The sequence below is a fragment of the Epargyreus clarus genome, unplaced genomic scaffold (genome assembly GCF_041222505.1).
Source record: "Epargyreus clarus isolate Ecla_fem2 unplaced genomic scaffold, WU_Ecla_fem_2.2 ptg000007l, whole genome shotgun sequence".
In the NCBI taxonomy this organism is placed as follows: Eukaryota; Metazoa; Arthropoda; class Insecta; order Lepidoptera; family Hesperiidae; genus Epargyreus; species Epargyreus clarus.
The window spans coordinates 19,126,509-19,144,640 of NW_027332215.1; the positions used below are offsets into that span (position 1 = coordinate 19,126,509).

Below are 18,132 nucleotides of genomic sequence, written 5' to 3' on the forward strand. Positions count from 1 at the left end.
TCTTTACATACTGCTTGCAATCTTTTAAAATATTCTTTTTTTAGGTTTTCTTTAATTAATCTATATTCTATTACACGAGCCTGGCTGTAGCCTAAATATTTGTACAATTCGTTATTTTCCATTGCTGATATATATTGTTCGTCGTTTATTTTATATGCACCATGTATTAATTTCCCGTTTTTGATATTTAATTTACGGCATTTGTCTAGCCCCAAACTCATTTTTATGTCATTTGTGAATTTAGTAGTGATATCTAATAATTTGTTAATATTTGAATTTGTGTTAGAATATAGTTTAAGATCATCCATGTAGAGCAAATGTGTTATTTGGAATAAAGTTTGTCTATTGTTTTTAATATTAAATCCTAATTTAGAGTTGTTTAATTCCCGCGATAAAGGGTTTAGGGCTAAACAGAACCAAAGCGGACTGAGCGAATCACCCTGGAATATTCCTCTATTTATTTCTATTTCTCCCGCTTCTATTAAAGTTGTATTTGTTTGTAAGTTAAGTGTCGTTCTCCAAGTTTGCATTACGTGTTTTAGAAAAATTACTATGGTGGGATGAACTTTGTAAATTTCGAGTACTTGAGTAAGCCAAGAATGTGGAATGCTATCAAAGGCCTTCTGATAATCTATATATGCAACATATAAATCCTTTTTGCTTTTTTGAACATGTTTTAATATTGTGGAGTCTATTATTAATTGTTCCTTGCATCCCATATGATGACGTCTGCAACCTTTTTGCTCCTCAGATAAAATATTGTATTCCTCTAAGTGTTTATAAATTCTGTTGGCGATGCATGAAGTTATAATTTTGTACAGAGTTGGTAGGCATGTGATGGGCCTGTATTGGGAGGGATCTTGTGTGGAAGTATTTTTCGGCAGTAAGAAAGTTTTACCTCTGCTTAAAAATTCTGGAAATATGCTATTACCCTGTATTATATCACTTATTTGTTCGGCTAGACAATCATGGAAAATGCTAAGTTTCTTTAACCAAAAATTGTGTATTCCATCTGGCCCTGGTGCCTTCCAATTATGACTTTTATTAAGAACAGTTTGTAATTCCTCCCGAGTGAATGTTTCAAAATTCATTTCTTCTACCTTCTCCGCTCTTACTTTTTCCCTTTGTATCCAATCAGCTTCTTTATTATGTTCCGTATTACATTCCCAAACACCAGCCCAGAATTGTTTAAGAGACTCTATATCTGGTGGATTTATTAACTTTTTATTACTTTCTCTCATTTTCCTGTAAAATTGTTTTTCATTTACTGTAAATAGTCTATTGCTTTCTTTCCTATTTTTTGCTTTTTTATACCTTGCTAATCTATGACTTTTAATAAGTAACTTTTGCTTTAATGTATCCAAATGTTCAGTAACTTTTTTATTGTCTTTCTCATATGAGCTATGTTTTTTTGATTTCGTTAAAATATCTTTAATTTTATTTATTAATTTTCTTGAAGTGTTACCCGATTTAAATTGCGTTAATCTGCCTATATCTTTTCTCAACTGTTCTATTTCCTGTTCCAAACGAATCTGCCATGCTGTTTTATATTCTGTGTTTTTTGATGTACGGTGTATTTTTATGTTTAAATGTTCTACTATAGTGATTGATGTACAATATATAAATGTGTGTGTGTCTGTGATATTATTTATTATACTTATTTTTGGTGGTAAAATGTTTTTATTAAATAACATTATTAAATATGATAAATATCGAGAAGGTTTTATTCTAGGAAGTGAAGGTCTTAAAATGGGATCAATGGTGCTATATTTTGTCAGATTAATTTGGAATTGTTGTTTTAAGGTTTCAATTAAAGCTAGTTCTTTCTCTGTGTTATTTACTGTTAAATTCTCTGGGTTAAAATCTGGGTTGCTTAGCAATGATTCAGGTAAAATATCGGGTGTTGCATTAAAAGTATCTGAGTTTGGACTAAATTGTGAAGTATTAACTTGATTTGTATTTACAGTTAGACGTTCGCTATTTTTTAGATTGTATTCCTTTTCTACCTCATACCTAATTTTGTTAATTTCTTCATCACTAAGTAATTTGTTTCGTATAATGACTCCTCTCTGAACTGATAATCTTTGTTGTGTAACATTTGTGTCTTGGTATTTTTGTAAGAACATGTCATGCATATGCTTCCTAAATGTAGTAAATTCTGTCTCAAGTTTCGTAGTTTGAAAATATGTACGCATTATGAATATGTTTACATCTTTATCCCACTTCATGCGTACACGTGGTTTACCAGCCTTGGTGGTCGCGGGTTTCATTACCGTAGCTACCCTCGAAACAGTCTCGGCTGGCGGAGTTTCAGACAACTCCCTAGTGTCAACTGACGGTGACTGACTTGATTCAGATGTCTTAGTACCTACATTTCTACACCCTACGTCGTTTGATGATTTTCGACAAGCTCTGGAGAGCGATCGTAAATTATATTTATTTTGTATTTGTGTGTTGTTCATTCCATAGCCGGCCCACTAGGGGCCATGAGTAAAGCTAGGGAACTAAACAGTCCGCCCCGGCAGAGCCCCGCATGCCGAGGTAAGGCTAGTTACTCTCCGAGGTCGCCAGGTTTCGGAGAGGGACCGTTTGGAACTGAGCACCCCCTCAGATACGCATCCATCGGCACGGTACCTGCACACGTGGGGATTGGGGTCGGGCTATTCGCCGGCCGCCAACAACAATTGCTGCTGGCCGCGCCGCCCAGGGTGCACCGGTCCGCTTACACGGACACTCGTGGAGGTTGCCCGACAAGCACCCCATTATTATTATTATTATTATAAAAAGGAACTTAGTGAACGCTTGGAAAGTGAGCATGTGGTAGCCGCGGGGAACAATAATAGCAGACAAAGGGTTTGTACAAATGAAATGGTAAGCTCACAAATCCCTTCGCAACAAAATTTACCGATGCCATCAGATGTAAAATTAGAAGTTAAACGAGAGAAGATCGCCTCGGCGTACGCATCATCTATGTCAACGTCGTTTTCACACGTAAGGCGCAAGCAGCTTGAGCTGGCTGCAGCTGAAGCCAAGGCGAAGATCCAACTAGATTTAATTGAGAAGAAACTAGAATATGATTTAGCTGCGAATGATTACGAATCAGAGATTCATGCGCCACATAGCAAACGTGCATCAAGATATCGTTCGAATGCTAGCCGAGGTCATGATTGTAGCAGTAAATCACTGGTGAACGAGTGGATGGAGCAAAACGAGGAGCAGCACTCGCCTATTCTACAGGCGGCAGCGACAGCGACGGAGGCAGCGCGGATACCTACAGTATACCCGATTCGTGTACAGGCTCAGGGCCTTCCTGTCGACAGCATACTGCAGCTCGCGCATACATTGAAGGACATTATGGTAACTTCGTCTACTCAACTGGAAGAACGTTTACTCACACGATTATCTACACCGCGTGAACTACCCAGCTTTGATGGTGACTATATTGAGTGGTTGCACTTTAAAAGTGCATACGAGGAATCCACTCGTGTATGCCATTTTAGCGACTCTGAGAACTTGTGGCGTCTGAGAAGAGCCCTTAAAGGTGAAGCTAGGGAGACAGTAACGGAGCTGCTCATAGGTAACACTTCACCAGATGTTATTATGGATGCATTACAATTGAGGTATGGCAATGCTGATATTATTATTCAACATCTCATCTCTCAAGTTAAGAAGCTCTCACCGCTACAAAATAATTATCAACACGACATAATAACATTTTCAATTAAAATAAGTAATTGTGTTGCAACTATAAAGAGTTTACACAAACTTGACTATCTTCGTAGCCCAGAATTGTTAGCAGCAATATTAACTAAGCTACCTAATATATTGTTAAGCAAATATACTGATTACGCTTACACAAGAATGTCGTCCAATATGCCCTAAATCCAGCTCTTAGCGGCATTTCTGAAGAGGGAGGCTGAGATGGTTTCGGTTGTTGGTGTATCACAAGTGCGAGAGTTTAGAAAACAGCCTCTATCTTTAGAAACGCAACCTATTAAAAGGTTTGAAGGTAAACCTCGTCTTAGTGGCTACAATCGACCTGTATTTGCTACGGCCACGTGGGCTGAGAATCCTTGTAAACTTTGTAACTTTTGTAAAAAATCTATTCATTTGTTACCAGACTGTCGAGCGTAGCTATGAGGAGAGATAGATGGAGATATGTCAAGACTAATAATCTATGCTATTGTTGTTTACTAGATAGACACGAAAGTAGTAGTTGCACCGCTGCCGTGTGCAATATAAATAATTGTGGACTCCCTCATCATCACTTGTTGCACTACAATAAGCCTGGCGCCACGCAAACAACATCAGCTGCGGAGCGGGAGGAAGAGCCGTCACCATCACAACATGGTCAATGTGGACCATCGTCAACATTGGGCGAAACGGTGACTCACTTCCTCGTCCCCGCTACGCAAAGTACAGTATTAAAATAGTTAAGGTAAATTTACGTGGGCCTAAAGGTATTGTAAGTACTTATGCTTTATTAGATGATGGCGCTTCTATTTCTATGGTACATAAGGGGTTAGTGCAGGAGTTAGGTCTTACGTCATCACAGAGTAGTTCTATTATATTTATTGATGCCTTTGGTGTTGAAGTATTTCAATCGGACGCTCCGAAAATATGTACTAAAAAAAGGTTTTAATGTATTTTTCTTTGCAAACAATATCTTTTATAGGTAACAAATGACCACATTTAATATCATTGATAGATGACAAGTTATGTTTAGGTAAATTTAATTTTTCAACCTGCCTCAAACTTACATCATAACATTGATTCTCATAAAAGCCACTAATATTAGTACATATTTTCGGAGCGTCCGATTGAAATACTTCAACACCAAAGGCATCAATAAATTTAATAGAACTACTCTGTGATGACGTAAGACCTAACTCCTGCACTAACCCCTTATGTATCATAGAAATAGAAGCGCCATCATCTAATAAAGCATAAGTACTTACAATACCTTTAGGCCCACGTAAATTTACCTTAACTATTTTAAGTAATACTGTACTTTGCGTAGCGGGGACGAGGGAGTGAGTCACTGTTTCGCCCAATGTTGACGATGGTCCACATTGACCATGTTGTGATGGTGACGGCTCTTCCTCCCGCTCCGCAGCGTATGTCAGATTTACCTGCTGCTCGGTTACAACACAATAGGCGTCCCTTCAGTTATTCAGGGGTTGATTATTTTGGACCTCTCGAGGTCACAGTTGGTCGTAAACGTTTTAAACGTTACGCAATGTTGTTTACATGCCTCACTGTTCGCGCTATCCATATTGAGCTGACTGAAGACTTGAGTACTGACTCTACGATAATGGCACTCCGACGTATGGCAGCACGTCGTGGCATGCCTCAGGTAATTATTTCAGACAACGGAACCAACCTTAGAGGCGCCGATACAGAGCTGAGACGTAGCATAGCCGAGATTGACACGGTGTCAGTTCGGGAGGCTGGAGCCGTCCGCGGCGTGGATTGGCGCTTCATTCCGCCAGGTGCTCCTGAGATGGGAGGCAGCTGGGAGCGGATGATTCGAACAGTTAAGTCTTCACTGAAGGTTATTTTAAAGGAACGCGCACCTCACCCAGATACTTTGTGCTCTGCTTTTTAAATCTTTGTATTCTGCTTTTTAAATCTTATAACTTATACAACATTTTCCGAGAACCGACTAGGATAACTGTTATGAGCTCAACCTGTATAGATAATATTTTTACGGACTTGAAACCTTTAAATACATCAATTATACATAATTTAGAATCTGACCATTGTGGTCAATTAGCAGTTTTCCCTAGGAAAGTTAAGAAAGTCCAAAAAAAGGAAATTAAGTTTGTTCCTATAAATAATAACCGCCTTGAACTATTTAAAAGCAATTTGGCTCAAAAAATTCCTTTTTTGCCTGTACACGGTGACCCTGATGTATTATATAATTCTATGTTTAATCTGATCAGTGGTGAATTTGGCAAAGTTTTTAAACCGATAACTATAAGTGACACTGCCAAATTTAGTGAATGGGCAACTAAAGGTATTTTCAAAAGTAGACAAAAATTATATGAATTATACTATGAGAGATCTTATAATCATAATGTTAAATTTAAGGAATATGTAAAAAAATATTCTAAAATATTTAAGATGGCCTGTTCCTGTGCTAAGTCTTTATATTTAAGAAATAAGATTAAAAAATCATCAAATAAAATTAAAACAACGTGGAATATTATTAATAGTGAAACTAATAAGAATTTGACGTATCAGCAAGACTATACTTTAAAAATAAATAATACTGATGTAAAAGGGGATCTAGAGGTGGCATCAGAGTTTGAGAATTTCTTTACTAACATGCCTATTTTAACAACTAAAACTCTGAAATCATCTCCTATTTCCGCTGAAAACATGCTTAAACAAAGTATAAATGAATGTAACACAGGATTTGAATTTTCAGTTGTTAATGCGAATGATATCATTAATGCCTTCAATAGTCTTGATTCTAAGAAAACTGCAGATCTATGGGGGCTCTCCGTTAAAGCCGTTTCTTCCATTATCGGCCTTATTGCACCGCATTTGGCTTCTGTGTTCAATGCTTGTGTTACTTGTGGTGTTTTTCCTGACCTTATGAAACAAAGTAGAGTGATTCCCTTATTTAAATCGGGATGTAATACTGATCCAACCAATTTTCGGCCAATTTCTATTCTACCAACATTAAGTAAAATTTTTGAAAAAATTGTTTTAAATGAACTGCTGAAGTATTTTAATAAAAACAAAATACTTCATGACAACCAATTTGGTTTTAGAAGGAATCGCTCTACTGTAGATGCAGGGATTGAATTGTTAAAACATATTTATGAGGCCTGGGATGATTCGCGTGATGCCCTTGGTGTGTTTTGTGATTTATCTAAGGCCTTTGATTGTGTCCACCATGAGACACTGGTCAGGAAATTACACCACTACGGAATCAGGAACAAGGCTCTCAACCTTTTGACTTCTTACTTAAATAATAGAATTCAGAAGGTTGATGTAAATGGTACAAAATCGCCCGGTGCTTCTGTTACAATGGGCGTGCCGCAGGGTTCAATACTCGGTCCATTTCTGTTTTTAATTTATATAAATGACTTGCCCTACTATGTAGGGAATAATCACGAGATTGTATTGTTTGCTGATGACACTTCACTTTTATTTAAGATTAAAAGACAATTAAATAATTATGACGAAGTAAATAATGCTCTCTCGAAAGTTATCCATTGGTTCAACATAAATAATCTTCTTCTTAATGAGAAGAAAACTAAATGTATCAAGTTCTCGTTACCCAACGTGAAGCATGTTGAAACCAATGTGTTATTAAATGGAACGGTTTTGGATCCCGTGGAGTCAACTGTTTTCCTAGGTGTTACTATTGACGCCAAATTGCAATGGGGCTGCCACATAGATAAATTGTCGGGTAGACTCAGTTCGGCGGCATATGCTGTTAAAAAAATTAGACTTCTAACAGATGTAGAAACAGCTAGAATAGTTTATTTTAGTTACTTTCATAGCATTATGACTTATGGTATATTGCTATGGGGGTGCTCGTCACACCTAAATGATATATTTATATTGCAAAAGAGAGCTATACGAGCTATCTATAGCCTGCCTCCAAGAGCTTCACTAAAAGAACTATTTAAAGAAATAAATATTCTAACTGTTATATCCCAATACATATATGAAAACCTAATTTATGTAAGGAAAAATATTGATAAATTTGTAAAACGGTGTGACACGCATAATGTAAATACAAGGAACAAACTTAGCCTTTCTACACATGTTACTCGTCTCCACAAAATAAGTAATTCTTTTGTGGGTCAATGTATACGTTTTTATAATAAACTGCCTATCAAAATCAGAAATTTGTCAATTAATAAATTTAGAGTTATTATCAAAAGCACACTTAGTCGTAAAGCTTATTATAAAATTTCTGATTATATTAATGATAAAACAGCTTGGGACTGATCAATAACATAATTATTAGTTAATTAAGAAAATGTCAAAGTGTAGCGTATCTTGCTGAACAAACTTCTTTTTTTTTAGATAAATGTAAAGCAAGATACTGGAGCTAATGCTTTATTAATTATATGTAAAAATAATGGCATTAAAAAAAAAATTAAAAAGAGAATAATTATTTTTAAAATTAAAAAAGACAAACCCACTGAGTTTCTTACCGGATCTTCTCAGTAGAGGTCGCGTTCCGATCCGGTAGTAGTTTAAGAAAATATTGTAACTGACAATTTGTAAGTGCCGCCGTTGGCCTATACAAAATAAATATATTTCATTTCATTTCATTTCATTTCATTGTCTACGCTGTTAGCTGAGGTAGAGGCCTTGGTTAACAGTCGACCCATCACACATGTTTCGAGTGACCCCCACTATCCTGAGGCGCTTACGCCCAATCATTTTTTGATTGGAACATCCTCTACTAGCCCTCAGTTTGGTAAGTATGACGACTCTGACTTATGTCTACGAAAAAGATGGCGAGTTGCTCAGAGACTAGCGGACATGTTCTGGGCTCGCTGGTTGAAAGAATATTTACCAACTTTACTGCCACGCCAAAAATGGACACAAGAAGCTAGATCCCTTGAGGTAGGTGATTACGTTATCTTTACCGATTCTAATCAAGAGGGAGGTCACTGGCGTCACGGAGTAGTGAGTGCGACCCATCCAGCTAGGGATGGACGCGTTCGAATAGTAGATGTGCGTACACGCACAGGCGTACTGCGTAGGCCGGTGACACGCGTCGCCTTACTATCACCACGGGACTGTAGTGCTATTTAGCTAGCACTAAGGAGGCAGATATTGTAGGCGACGCACTATTTGCTTATTTATATTATTATTTTAGCGCAGAAGGTTTTAATGTATTTTTCTTTTAATACGTTCTTATGTATATTATTTTTTCTATGTCATTCCTTCGTTCAAACGTTGTCATTAAATTTTCATCGGTTCTTCTGGCTTTTTCTATTAATGTTCCTCAAAATTCCACAAAACCTACTTTTCTACATGCCTATCACCTATAATTGCGATACTACTCACCATTTATACATAATTTTTTAATTATATATTTCTTATTATATTATATTATTTAAATTTGGTCACATGAACAGATGATATTATGACGCAGCGTAGCCACGTGCGGTACATTGTCGCCCGTCAGGCTTGTGACGTCACTCGAATCATATGCCGTCCGCCATTAGAATGATAGTGTTTTAAGCGCGCGTCTTAGAATTTAAACTTATCATTACTTTTTTATTGAAACTACTGTATGTGTCCCGGAAATATTTATATGGTGTGTTTATTATGTCATAAGGATTGATATAAAAATATCAAAAATCAGTCAAATAGCCTATTGTAACAATTAAACAATGTGAAAAATAAACTCCATGTGAATAAATAGCCGCCTCAGTGTGCCTCGGTTGTGGTTCTGCCTGAGTGTCAGCAACACATTGAGTTGTTCCGGCGACTCAACTGATCTAGAAGCAGCTTTCAGTTTCACTCGAGAAGTGGTCTGTCGATTTCTCGCTACTTTCATGGCCCGAACTAGTTACTACTCCTCGAAATACTGCGTTTACGCGCCAGCCCTACACCGTGCTCACGCTGCATTGTGCCTTTGCGGAACGGTCAACGCTGACGACGCGCGTCCCTCGTGCAGGTGGCCGTCCGCCATGGGAAGAGTTCACCTCCATTGCGAAAAGTGACTCTACCTATCTCATATCTTTCTTATTATTCCTTATTAAAACAAGAATGTGAAAAATTTAATTATTTTTTTTATTTCGTTCGCGTAAATAGACATTTCGATTCCTTCCTCGATGCCCAGCTCATGGGAGCTATGGAACTGTTATGGAACTGATTGTACTGAATTAAAACAAAACAACGTAACAAAACAAAGTGATAAAGTAAACGGAAGAATAATAGAATATAATATTTATAACTTTACTATTGGTAAGAATATAATATTTTCCCCTTTCCTTCGTTCGTCCAGTTTTATTTAACTTAGAATTGGTTAGGTTATTGATTCTACTCAAATTCAAATGTTCCAACATACCTACCATGTAATACCTACCACATTAAAATGCCTACAGGGATTTTAACATGGAACACAAACTGTGAAATTTATAATAAAATAAAGAAATTTATTTCTCATAAAAACATTTAGTTTACTTATAATGAGATACTGTTATATTATATCATGATAGGTGCAGAAAAGCCACGGCCCCCAGTCCCCGGCGGCCCCGCTATTCCGGGCTACGGTAGCGGCCAAGGTAACGGCGGGGCAGGGGGTGCTAAGAATCCCCAGAAGAGAGTCGGCTACCACACACGACGACTTCTGCACCTGGCAACATACAATACCAGGACACTGAGGACCGACGAGAAGATACAGGAGCTGGAAGAAGAGATAGGCAAGTTAAACTGGAGTGTTTTGGGATTATCAGAATTCCGAAGACAGGGGGAGGACACGGTAATCCTTAAATCCGGTAACTTGTTCTATCACCGAAAAGGCGAGCACCTGTCTCAAGGAGGTGTCGGGTTCCTCGTCCACAAGTTCCTCGTTAACAACTTGGTAACGGTCGACAGTGTGTCGGCAAGGGTAGCGTACCTTATACTCAGAATATCAAAACGGTATTCGCTGAAGGTCATACAGGTATATGCGCCGACGTCGACACACCCAGACGATGAGGTTGAGGTTATGTATGAGGACATAAGTAGAGCCATACATACCTCAAAAACTGATTTTGCCGTTGTTATGGGGGGTTTTAACGCAAGACTGGGCACGCGGAATGGTGACGAACTGAAGATGGGGCCCTTTGGAGTTGGACAACGGGACCACCGAGGCCACTTGCTTGCCAACTTCTTGGAGAGGGAAGACTTCTTTATGATGAACTCCTTCTACACGAAGAAGGCACAGCGAAAGTGGACTTGGATAAGTCCCGATGGTACCGTCAAGAACGAGATAGAGTTCATCTTGGCAGACAAACGGCACATATTTAATGATGTCTCTGTGACCAACAGGGTGAAAACCGGAAGTGATCACCGGATGGGAAGAGGCACATTAAATATCAACGTTAAGCTCGAACGGTCACGCCTGATGAAGTCTACGCTCCGCCCAACATCTGTCCAGATCCAGGGCTCCGAAGACTTTCAGATTGAGTTACGAAACCGTTTCGCGTGCCTCGATTCTTGCATTTCCGTGGACGATATTAACACCCAGGTTGTAGTAACTGTCCACGAGATAGAGTCTAAGTACTTCAAGGCCCCCTCCGGTGGTAAGTCTCGAGTTCTCTCAGAGCATACTCTCGGCCTTATGCGGGAGAGACGAGAACTATGTGTGCAGTCTCCAACCTCAATGTCGAAATAAAGGCTGCTTAATAAACAGATCTCCCAAAGTAGGCGACGCGATTGGCGTTCTTACAACGCTAATCGCGTAAAAGACGCTATTGAGCGAAATCGAGACTCGAATGTGTTCGCAGGAGATCTGTGCATTGGGCAGAGTCTGTTGACGAGGTTGAAGACCGAGTCGGGCACCATAGTTTCGTCTAAGCCCGAAGTTCTGAGAGAGATCGACTACGGACAGCTGTATACCTCCGCACGAGTTCCAGCCCATAAGACTGTGAACGACAAACGTGCTAAGCTGACCCGACACTACACCGAGGACCTCCTGGAAGTCAGCCTGTACAAGATAGAGGGGCTCTCAAACAGCTTAAAACCAACAAGGCACCGGGAGATGACGGAATCACAACAGAGCTGCTAAAAGCTGGCGGGAAACCCGTACTAGTGGCGATCCAAAAGTTGTTCGATTCCGTGATCAATAGCGGAACTACCCCGGAAGCGTAGAGCAGAAGCGTAGTGGTACTGTTCTTCAAAAATGGCGATAAAACCCAACTGAAGAACTACAGGCCAATTGCGCTTCTGAGTCATGTTTATAAGCTCTTTTCGAGGGTCCTCACTAACCGTATTGCACGCAGGCTTGACGACTTCCAGCCTCCCGAACAATCCGGATTTCGAAAAGGCTACAGCTCCATGGACCACATACACACGCCCCGGCAAATTATACAGAAGACTAAGGAGTATAATCTGCCGCTATGTGTTGCCTATGTGGACTATGAGAAAGCCTTCGATTCTATCGAGACCTGGGCGGTGCTGGAGTCCCTTCAGCGATGCCAGATCGACTATAGGTACATCGAGGTGTTGAAGTGTGTATACAAAGCCGCCACCATGTCAGTCCGAGTACACGATCAGAGGACGAACCCTATTCATTTGCAGCGGGGAGTCAGACAAGGCGACGTTGTATCGCAGAAGCTGTTCACCGCTGCGTTGGAAGATGTGTTCAAGCTGATGGAGTGGAAAGATCTTGGCGTTAACATCAATAGTGAACACATCACACACCTTCGATTTGCCTATGATATAGTCATCTTGGCAGATTCGCTGAGGGACCTCAGCAAAATGCTAGGAGACCTCAACAGTGCCTCACAACGGGTGGGTCTTAAGATGAACATGGACAAGACGAAAATCATGTCCAATGTCCATGTCACACCCGTACCGGTAGTTGTTGATGGCACTCCTCTCGAAGTTGTTGACGAGTACAATTACCTGGGACAAACGATCCAGATGGGTAAGTCCAACTTTGAGAGGAAGGTCACTCGAAGAATCCAACCCGGCTGGGCTGCGTTCGGGAAATTACGGAGTATCTTCTCGTCCAAAATCCCTCAGTGCCTGAAGTCGAAACTGTTCGAGCAATGTGTGTTACCATACGGCATTAGTGATGACATACGGCGCCAAAACGTGGTCGTTTACTGTAGGCCAAGTTCGAAAGCTCAGAGTCGCTCAGCGTGCTATGGAGAGAGCTATGCTTGGTATTTCGCTACGAGACATGATTCGAAATGATGAAATCCGTAGACGAACTAATCTTACCGACATAGCTTTCAAAATTAGCAGGCTGAAGTGGCAATGGGCCGGCCACATCGCTCGGAGGACCGATAACCGGTGGGGAAGGAAGGTCCTCGAGTGGCGACCACGCGTAGGCAAGAGGAGTACAGGCCGCCCCCCGACCAAGTGGACCGACGACCTGAAGAAGACCGCGGGAAACCGCTGGCTTCAAAGGGCACGGGACAGGTTGGAGTGGCGCCAATTAGGGGAGGCCTATGTCCAGCAGTGGACCTCAAAAGGCTGATGGATGGATGGATGGATGATCTGCATGAGAGTGTACCTTTAAGAGTTTTTATAAACCCTATATTTAAGTATAACATGAAGACGTTCGAACCAAAGCCGAGATGTCTGCTTTAAGCTGTATAAGCGTTTATTTAATTTACTGTACTTTTTATTATCTTTAGGCAAATATACCTTCTGGTACTACCATATAAATATTCTCTGTATGAAAACCATTATAATATTTTTTTCTAATTATAACAAAGGTAGTCTTTTCGTCCATATGATGTATATTTAAATCAAACTGATTTATAAAGGATAAGAAATCTATCTATATCTAAAGATAGTAAATGTGGCTATTGGTGCGAACGTTACATCGTAATCCGGTAAAATTTCTTACTGCAACTGCAATTTCTTAGTGAAGCTTCGAGCAACCAACGAGCTTTGTTTTTTTCTGGTGTACCTAGTTAATCTGGAGGCACGGCAGTGCCTCCGCCAAGTCGAGCCAAAAGAAGCGGCACGGCCGTACCATACTTTTCCCGAAGCAATTCGGCCCATTTTTGACCCCCTGTAACTTCGTTGCATATGAAGCTAGAAGCCTGAATTTTCAGGAGCCAAGCAAGCATTGTATAGACACGGTACATTTCAAATTTCATTCAATTTGAACCAGTAGTTTAAGAATTACAAGAAGTTAAAGTTCGTAATTTTGTCACTCACTCACTCACTGACTGACCGATCATCAAAAGTTTAAGGCACTTCCAGCAGACATAGAAGGTTGAAATTGAGAATACAATTAGTGTTTAGTATATAACTCATGGAAAAACTAAAATATTTTGCAATTTCTGTCCAGTTATCTAGATACACCAACTACATTAAATAACTTTGTATCCTATATAAGTTATATAGGATTACAAAGTTACATTTGCAGTTAATGAATCTGTGTTTCTGTCCGCGAAATGTACGAGTAGTAGGGGAGCCCATGATGTTAAATGGGTAGAAACTCGAGCGTCAATAGGACGTATACGATTGTGTAGATTACACGTTAGAGTGAAGAAAAGGTTGTGTGATATTTTTCGATTCACCGTGGGAATAGTTTCTAGATGATTCGAAATATGTAAAAAGCAGAGTCAGACATACTCAAGGCGCGGCAGGTTAATGATATAGTATAATATCTCTGATGCCGGAAATATGTTTATCTGCTGGTTTGCATAGGGGGACAGCCATACGAGAGATAAAAATGGAAAAAAAAGTAACCAGCACATTAGATTTTCAAAGGGGATATGAAGTTACCCCAGATGAGTCCCCCATTCGAAAGACTGACGATTCGATTCGAAAGACTGTCAGTGACTCTTCGAAAATGCAAAAAAAACGTTATCTTGACACACTCGAGGGCGTAAGATTATTATACAGAAAATTCCAGCTGATGTTTTACTTATCATAACCCTTCATCTGACGATTTAGTGGAGGGATTTTTTATACTGACGATTTGAAAAAAAAAAATAGAATGAGGATATATAAAGAATAATGTATTTTCCTTTAGTTTGTTGTACACCATTACTTTCCAGGGATCCATGGTAATAAATGGCGCTATCAGATAGTGCATATTTTCTAGCATTATTTCCTTTGTATTAAAAAAATTACCGCAGTCGAGTATGTCCAGGTATAGATTTTTTGCAACCTTATTACTCCCTAACGCCGCCCTCAAACCATCAGATTATAAATTTATTGTTTTCAGCATGTAATTAAGCTACTATAGATAATACGATTTTTTATTAATAGTCTGATGGACTTCCCTGGTTGAACCCCCCAAATGGATAGTTTAAGATACTCTATAGGATGTAAGGTATCTCCCATATCTTAATCTGCCGCGTTCGAGTCAATCTCGAAATCCCGTCTTGGGCTCCCCTACTATTATAGGCGACGTCAATTGTTTTTATTCTCGAGACAAAAGACGTTTTCAATTCTAACTTCAATTTAAATTCAATTCAAATAATGGGTGAAGTGCGAATCGAACTCGTACACTGAGGGTTCCGTACCACAAAAATATTTGTTTATTTTATTTTTATTTTTACTAATTGATGTTATAGCAGCCATATAATGCGTTGTGAACATTTCAAATGAAAAACGCTAAAAAATAGCAGGTCCTTATATGTTTGTCTCTGTAGTTCCTGGACTAAAAAAGGGTTACGATATCCCGTGCCTGTCGTAAGAAGCGACTACAAGGGGGCTTCCGGAGTTGGGAGTGGCAAGAGGGAGCTCGAACCGTCCAATAAGTGTTCCCGGGAAGGACGGCGGTATGTGTAGTCGCATACCGTCGTGAACACCGGATAGTTTAGGAGGAGCGAAAACTGTTCTCCCAGGGCAGAGCTCGATCGGGGCATCGCGCTTAAAGGACTTCTGTTACGTTCAGTCGGAGATCCCGGAGTTCTCCAACAAACGTTGAGGACGGCCACCGGAGGATTTTAGTGCGGCTAAAGTCCCACATAACCCGGCGTCACTCCCACGTCGTCGAGTACCTTTTGAAGATTTCCTCCCCATAAAGAAAAAGAAGGTCCTTGTATGGCAACTCTCCTTTATTTAAAAGTTTTTCTTTTTACTTTTAGTACTTATTGTTAAAGCGGCCACCATTATACATATTCCGTAAAAAATTTAAATTTCTATCTATTAAGGTTCCAGAAATAGAGCTCTATGTCAGACAGACAAACGAACAGCTTAGAAATAGAGTTCCGTTTTTACCCTTTGGGTATGGAACCCTAAAAAGTTATATAATATCAAAAACATTCCGAATTTCTGACAAATGTCATGAGAAAAAACTAGATGTTACGGCTAATGTGCCTAAATCAGTCAAAACGCAGATTAGCTTGTCCATTACCTAAAGTACAAAACGAAGATTGTATCAATTTTCACCCCTTGACGTCGACCCGTGCATGTCATGATGCGTCGTCGTGTCATGAATTTACGACAAACATTGTATATTTTCACGAAACAATATCGCTTTGTGGCACAATGTCGCTATGTGTCACGATACGTCATCGTGTCGTAAAAAGGCATGTGTTTTAGCCCTAAGAACAAGTCTGAAAAGATGTTTCGAATTTTAACTACATAGTTAATCTGCATATTTTCTAGCTAATCTTAAGACTGCCTAGTTAATGTGTATGCTAACGTATTCTACAATATAACGGTAACATACAAAAAATACAATAACTGTCGTGAGGTAAAGCAACTGTCACCGTATTATAAAATAATAATAAGTTTGTTTCCAAGGAAACAAATGTGCAAATTTCGGCCTTATTGCGCTTAAATAAATGTCTGTATGAAAATAATAAGCTTACATATACAAATTTACAATGTTCACAATGGAAAATCCCTAATAACTTCTAAACGGATTACCCTTATTACACAATTCCTTTTGCCCTATCTGTTTTAGACCTAAATCTACCAAATGGCCTTAAAGACAAACCAATATCTACACAAACAAAAAATCATGTTTTCAACTTACGTAATATTTGATACGTAATATTACATAAATTTAGTTAAGTTCGTTTCAAATTATTCGAAATAAGAAACTGTTATATAAATCGAGCTTAGATAGCCACTTTATAACATATTCTTGCCATGATCACCAAAAATATCAGCTCCTAGTGGCTCGGTACAACAGCAAATACCGACTTACCTCTCTAAAAAATTGATAGCTATAAAAAAACGAAAATGCACAGTTTAATGTTGAATTTAAACAACCGTCCATTGCACAATTAGGGTATTTTTTTTGCTCCATTGCTCGTACAAAACAAACATAATAGCTATATATAAAATGATATTGTTCGGTGAGCTAAGTTTTAAATAGAAGTGAATAAAAATATAGTCTAGCTGAAAATATGTATTATTAATATACTTTGGAAATATTAATTCTAAAAATAACTACAGGTTGAATGCAGAAGACAAGTGCAGACTAATAATTTAAGTATGAATTTGTTAGCGGTGAGTAAACTTACTGAAAAAGGATTTACTGTTAATTTCTTGAAAAACGGTTGCACTATTAGTAACTCTATGGATAATATCATCGCAACTGGCCACAACGTAAATGGTATATATAAATTTAAACAATTTGTCAAATCACCGATATGTAATTTGACAATGTCAAATAAATATTGGCATAGAAGACTAGCCCATATTAATCCGGAATATATGCGAATTTTAAAGAATATTGTGACTGGTCTTGATAATGTGAACATTACGACGGATATGACGACTAGTAAGAAACCATTTCCAAACCTCTGAACGCGAACGAACGATATACTGGAGATCGTACATACAGATTTATGTGGTCCCATGGAAGCTACTTCACTCAACGGTTCAAGGTACATGTTATTATTTATCGACTATTATTCTCGAATGACACGATGAATGTTTATTTTCTAAAACATAAGAGTGAGTCTTTAAGAAATTTCAAAAATATAAAGTGTTGAAAAGGGAACTAGCAAGTCGAACAAATGTATGAGATCAGATAGTGGGACGAAATTTTGTAATAGAGCTTTCAATATTTTCTTGTCAACAAATGGAATTCTACATCAGAAGGCGATACTATATACCCCTAAACAAATGGTTGTGGTTGAAACAGCTAACAGAACTATTATTGTAAATGCGAGAAGTCTAAAACGAATGTTATCATTATTAAATAAATATTTCATTTCATTTCAGAAGTCAGAAGTCTATTATAAATTGAAACGAATTTGAGCAAGAGCAGTAAATACTGTGGTTTATAACAAAAACCGGAGTCCGGCGAAGTCAGTGAAAGATTACCAATGATTTTTGTCGGATATTCAGAAGAAAGTAAGGGATGTCGATTATTTAATACGAAGACACGTTAAATCACAATAAATAAATAAATCACAATCAGTAGAGATGTTTTTTCCTGAGGATAATGGGAATAATTTCAGTTGTCAAAATAGTAACTTTTTTAGATTAAATTTATTGTCA

General features: G+C 38.7%; 1 protein-coding gene and 1 pseudogene across 1 annotated transcript; both read left to right on the forward strand.

The window, feature by feature from the left end:
- Window positions 1-2,791: 2,791 nt before the first annotated feature.
- On the forward strand, window positions 2,792-4,433 carry LOC140743795 (uncharacterized; annotated as a pseudogene).
- An 881-nt stretch (window positions 4,434-5,314) lies between these two features.
- On the forward strand, window positions 5,315-13,188 carry LOC140743796 (uncharacterized). Its single transcript, XM_073075383.1, has 5 exons — window positions 5,315-5,492; window positions 10,446-11,336; window positions 11,484-11,674; window positions 12,274-12,750; window positions 12,839-13,188. The coding sequence occupies exons 1-5, from the start codon at window positions 5,315-5,317 to the stop codon at window positions 13,178-13,180; spliced, it is 2,079 nt and encodes a 692-aa protein (XP_072931484.1). The 3' UTR covers window positions 13,181-13,188.
- The last annotated feature ends 4,944 nt before the right edge of the window (window positions 13,189-18,132 follow it).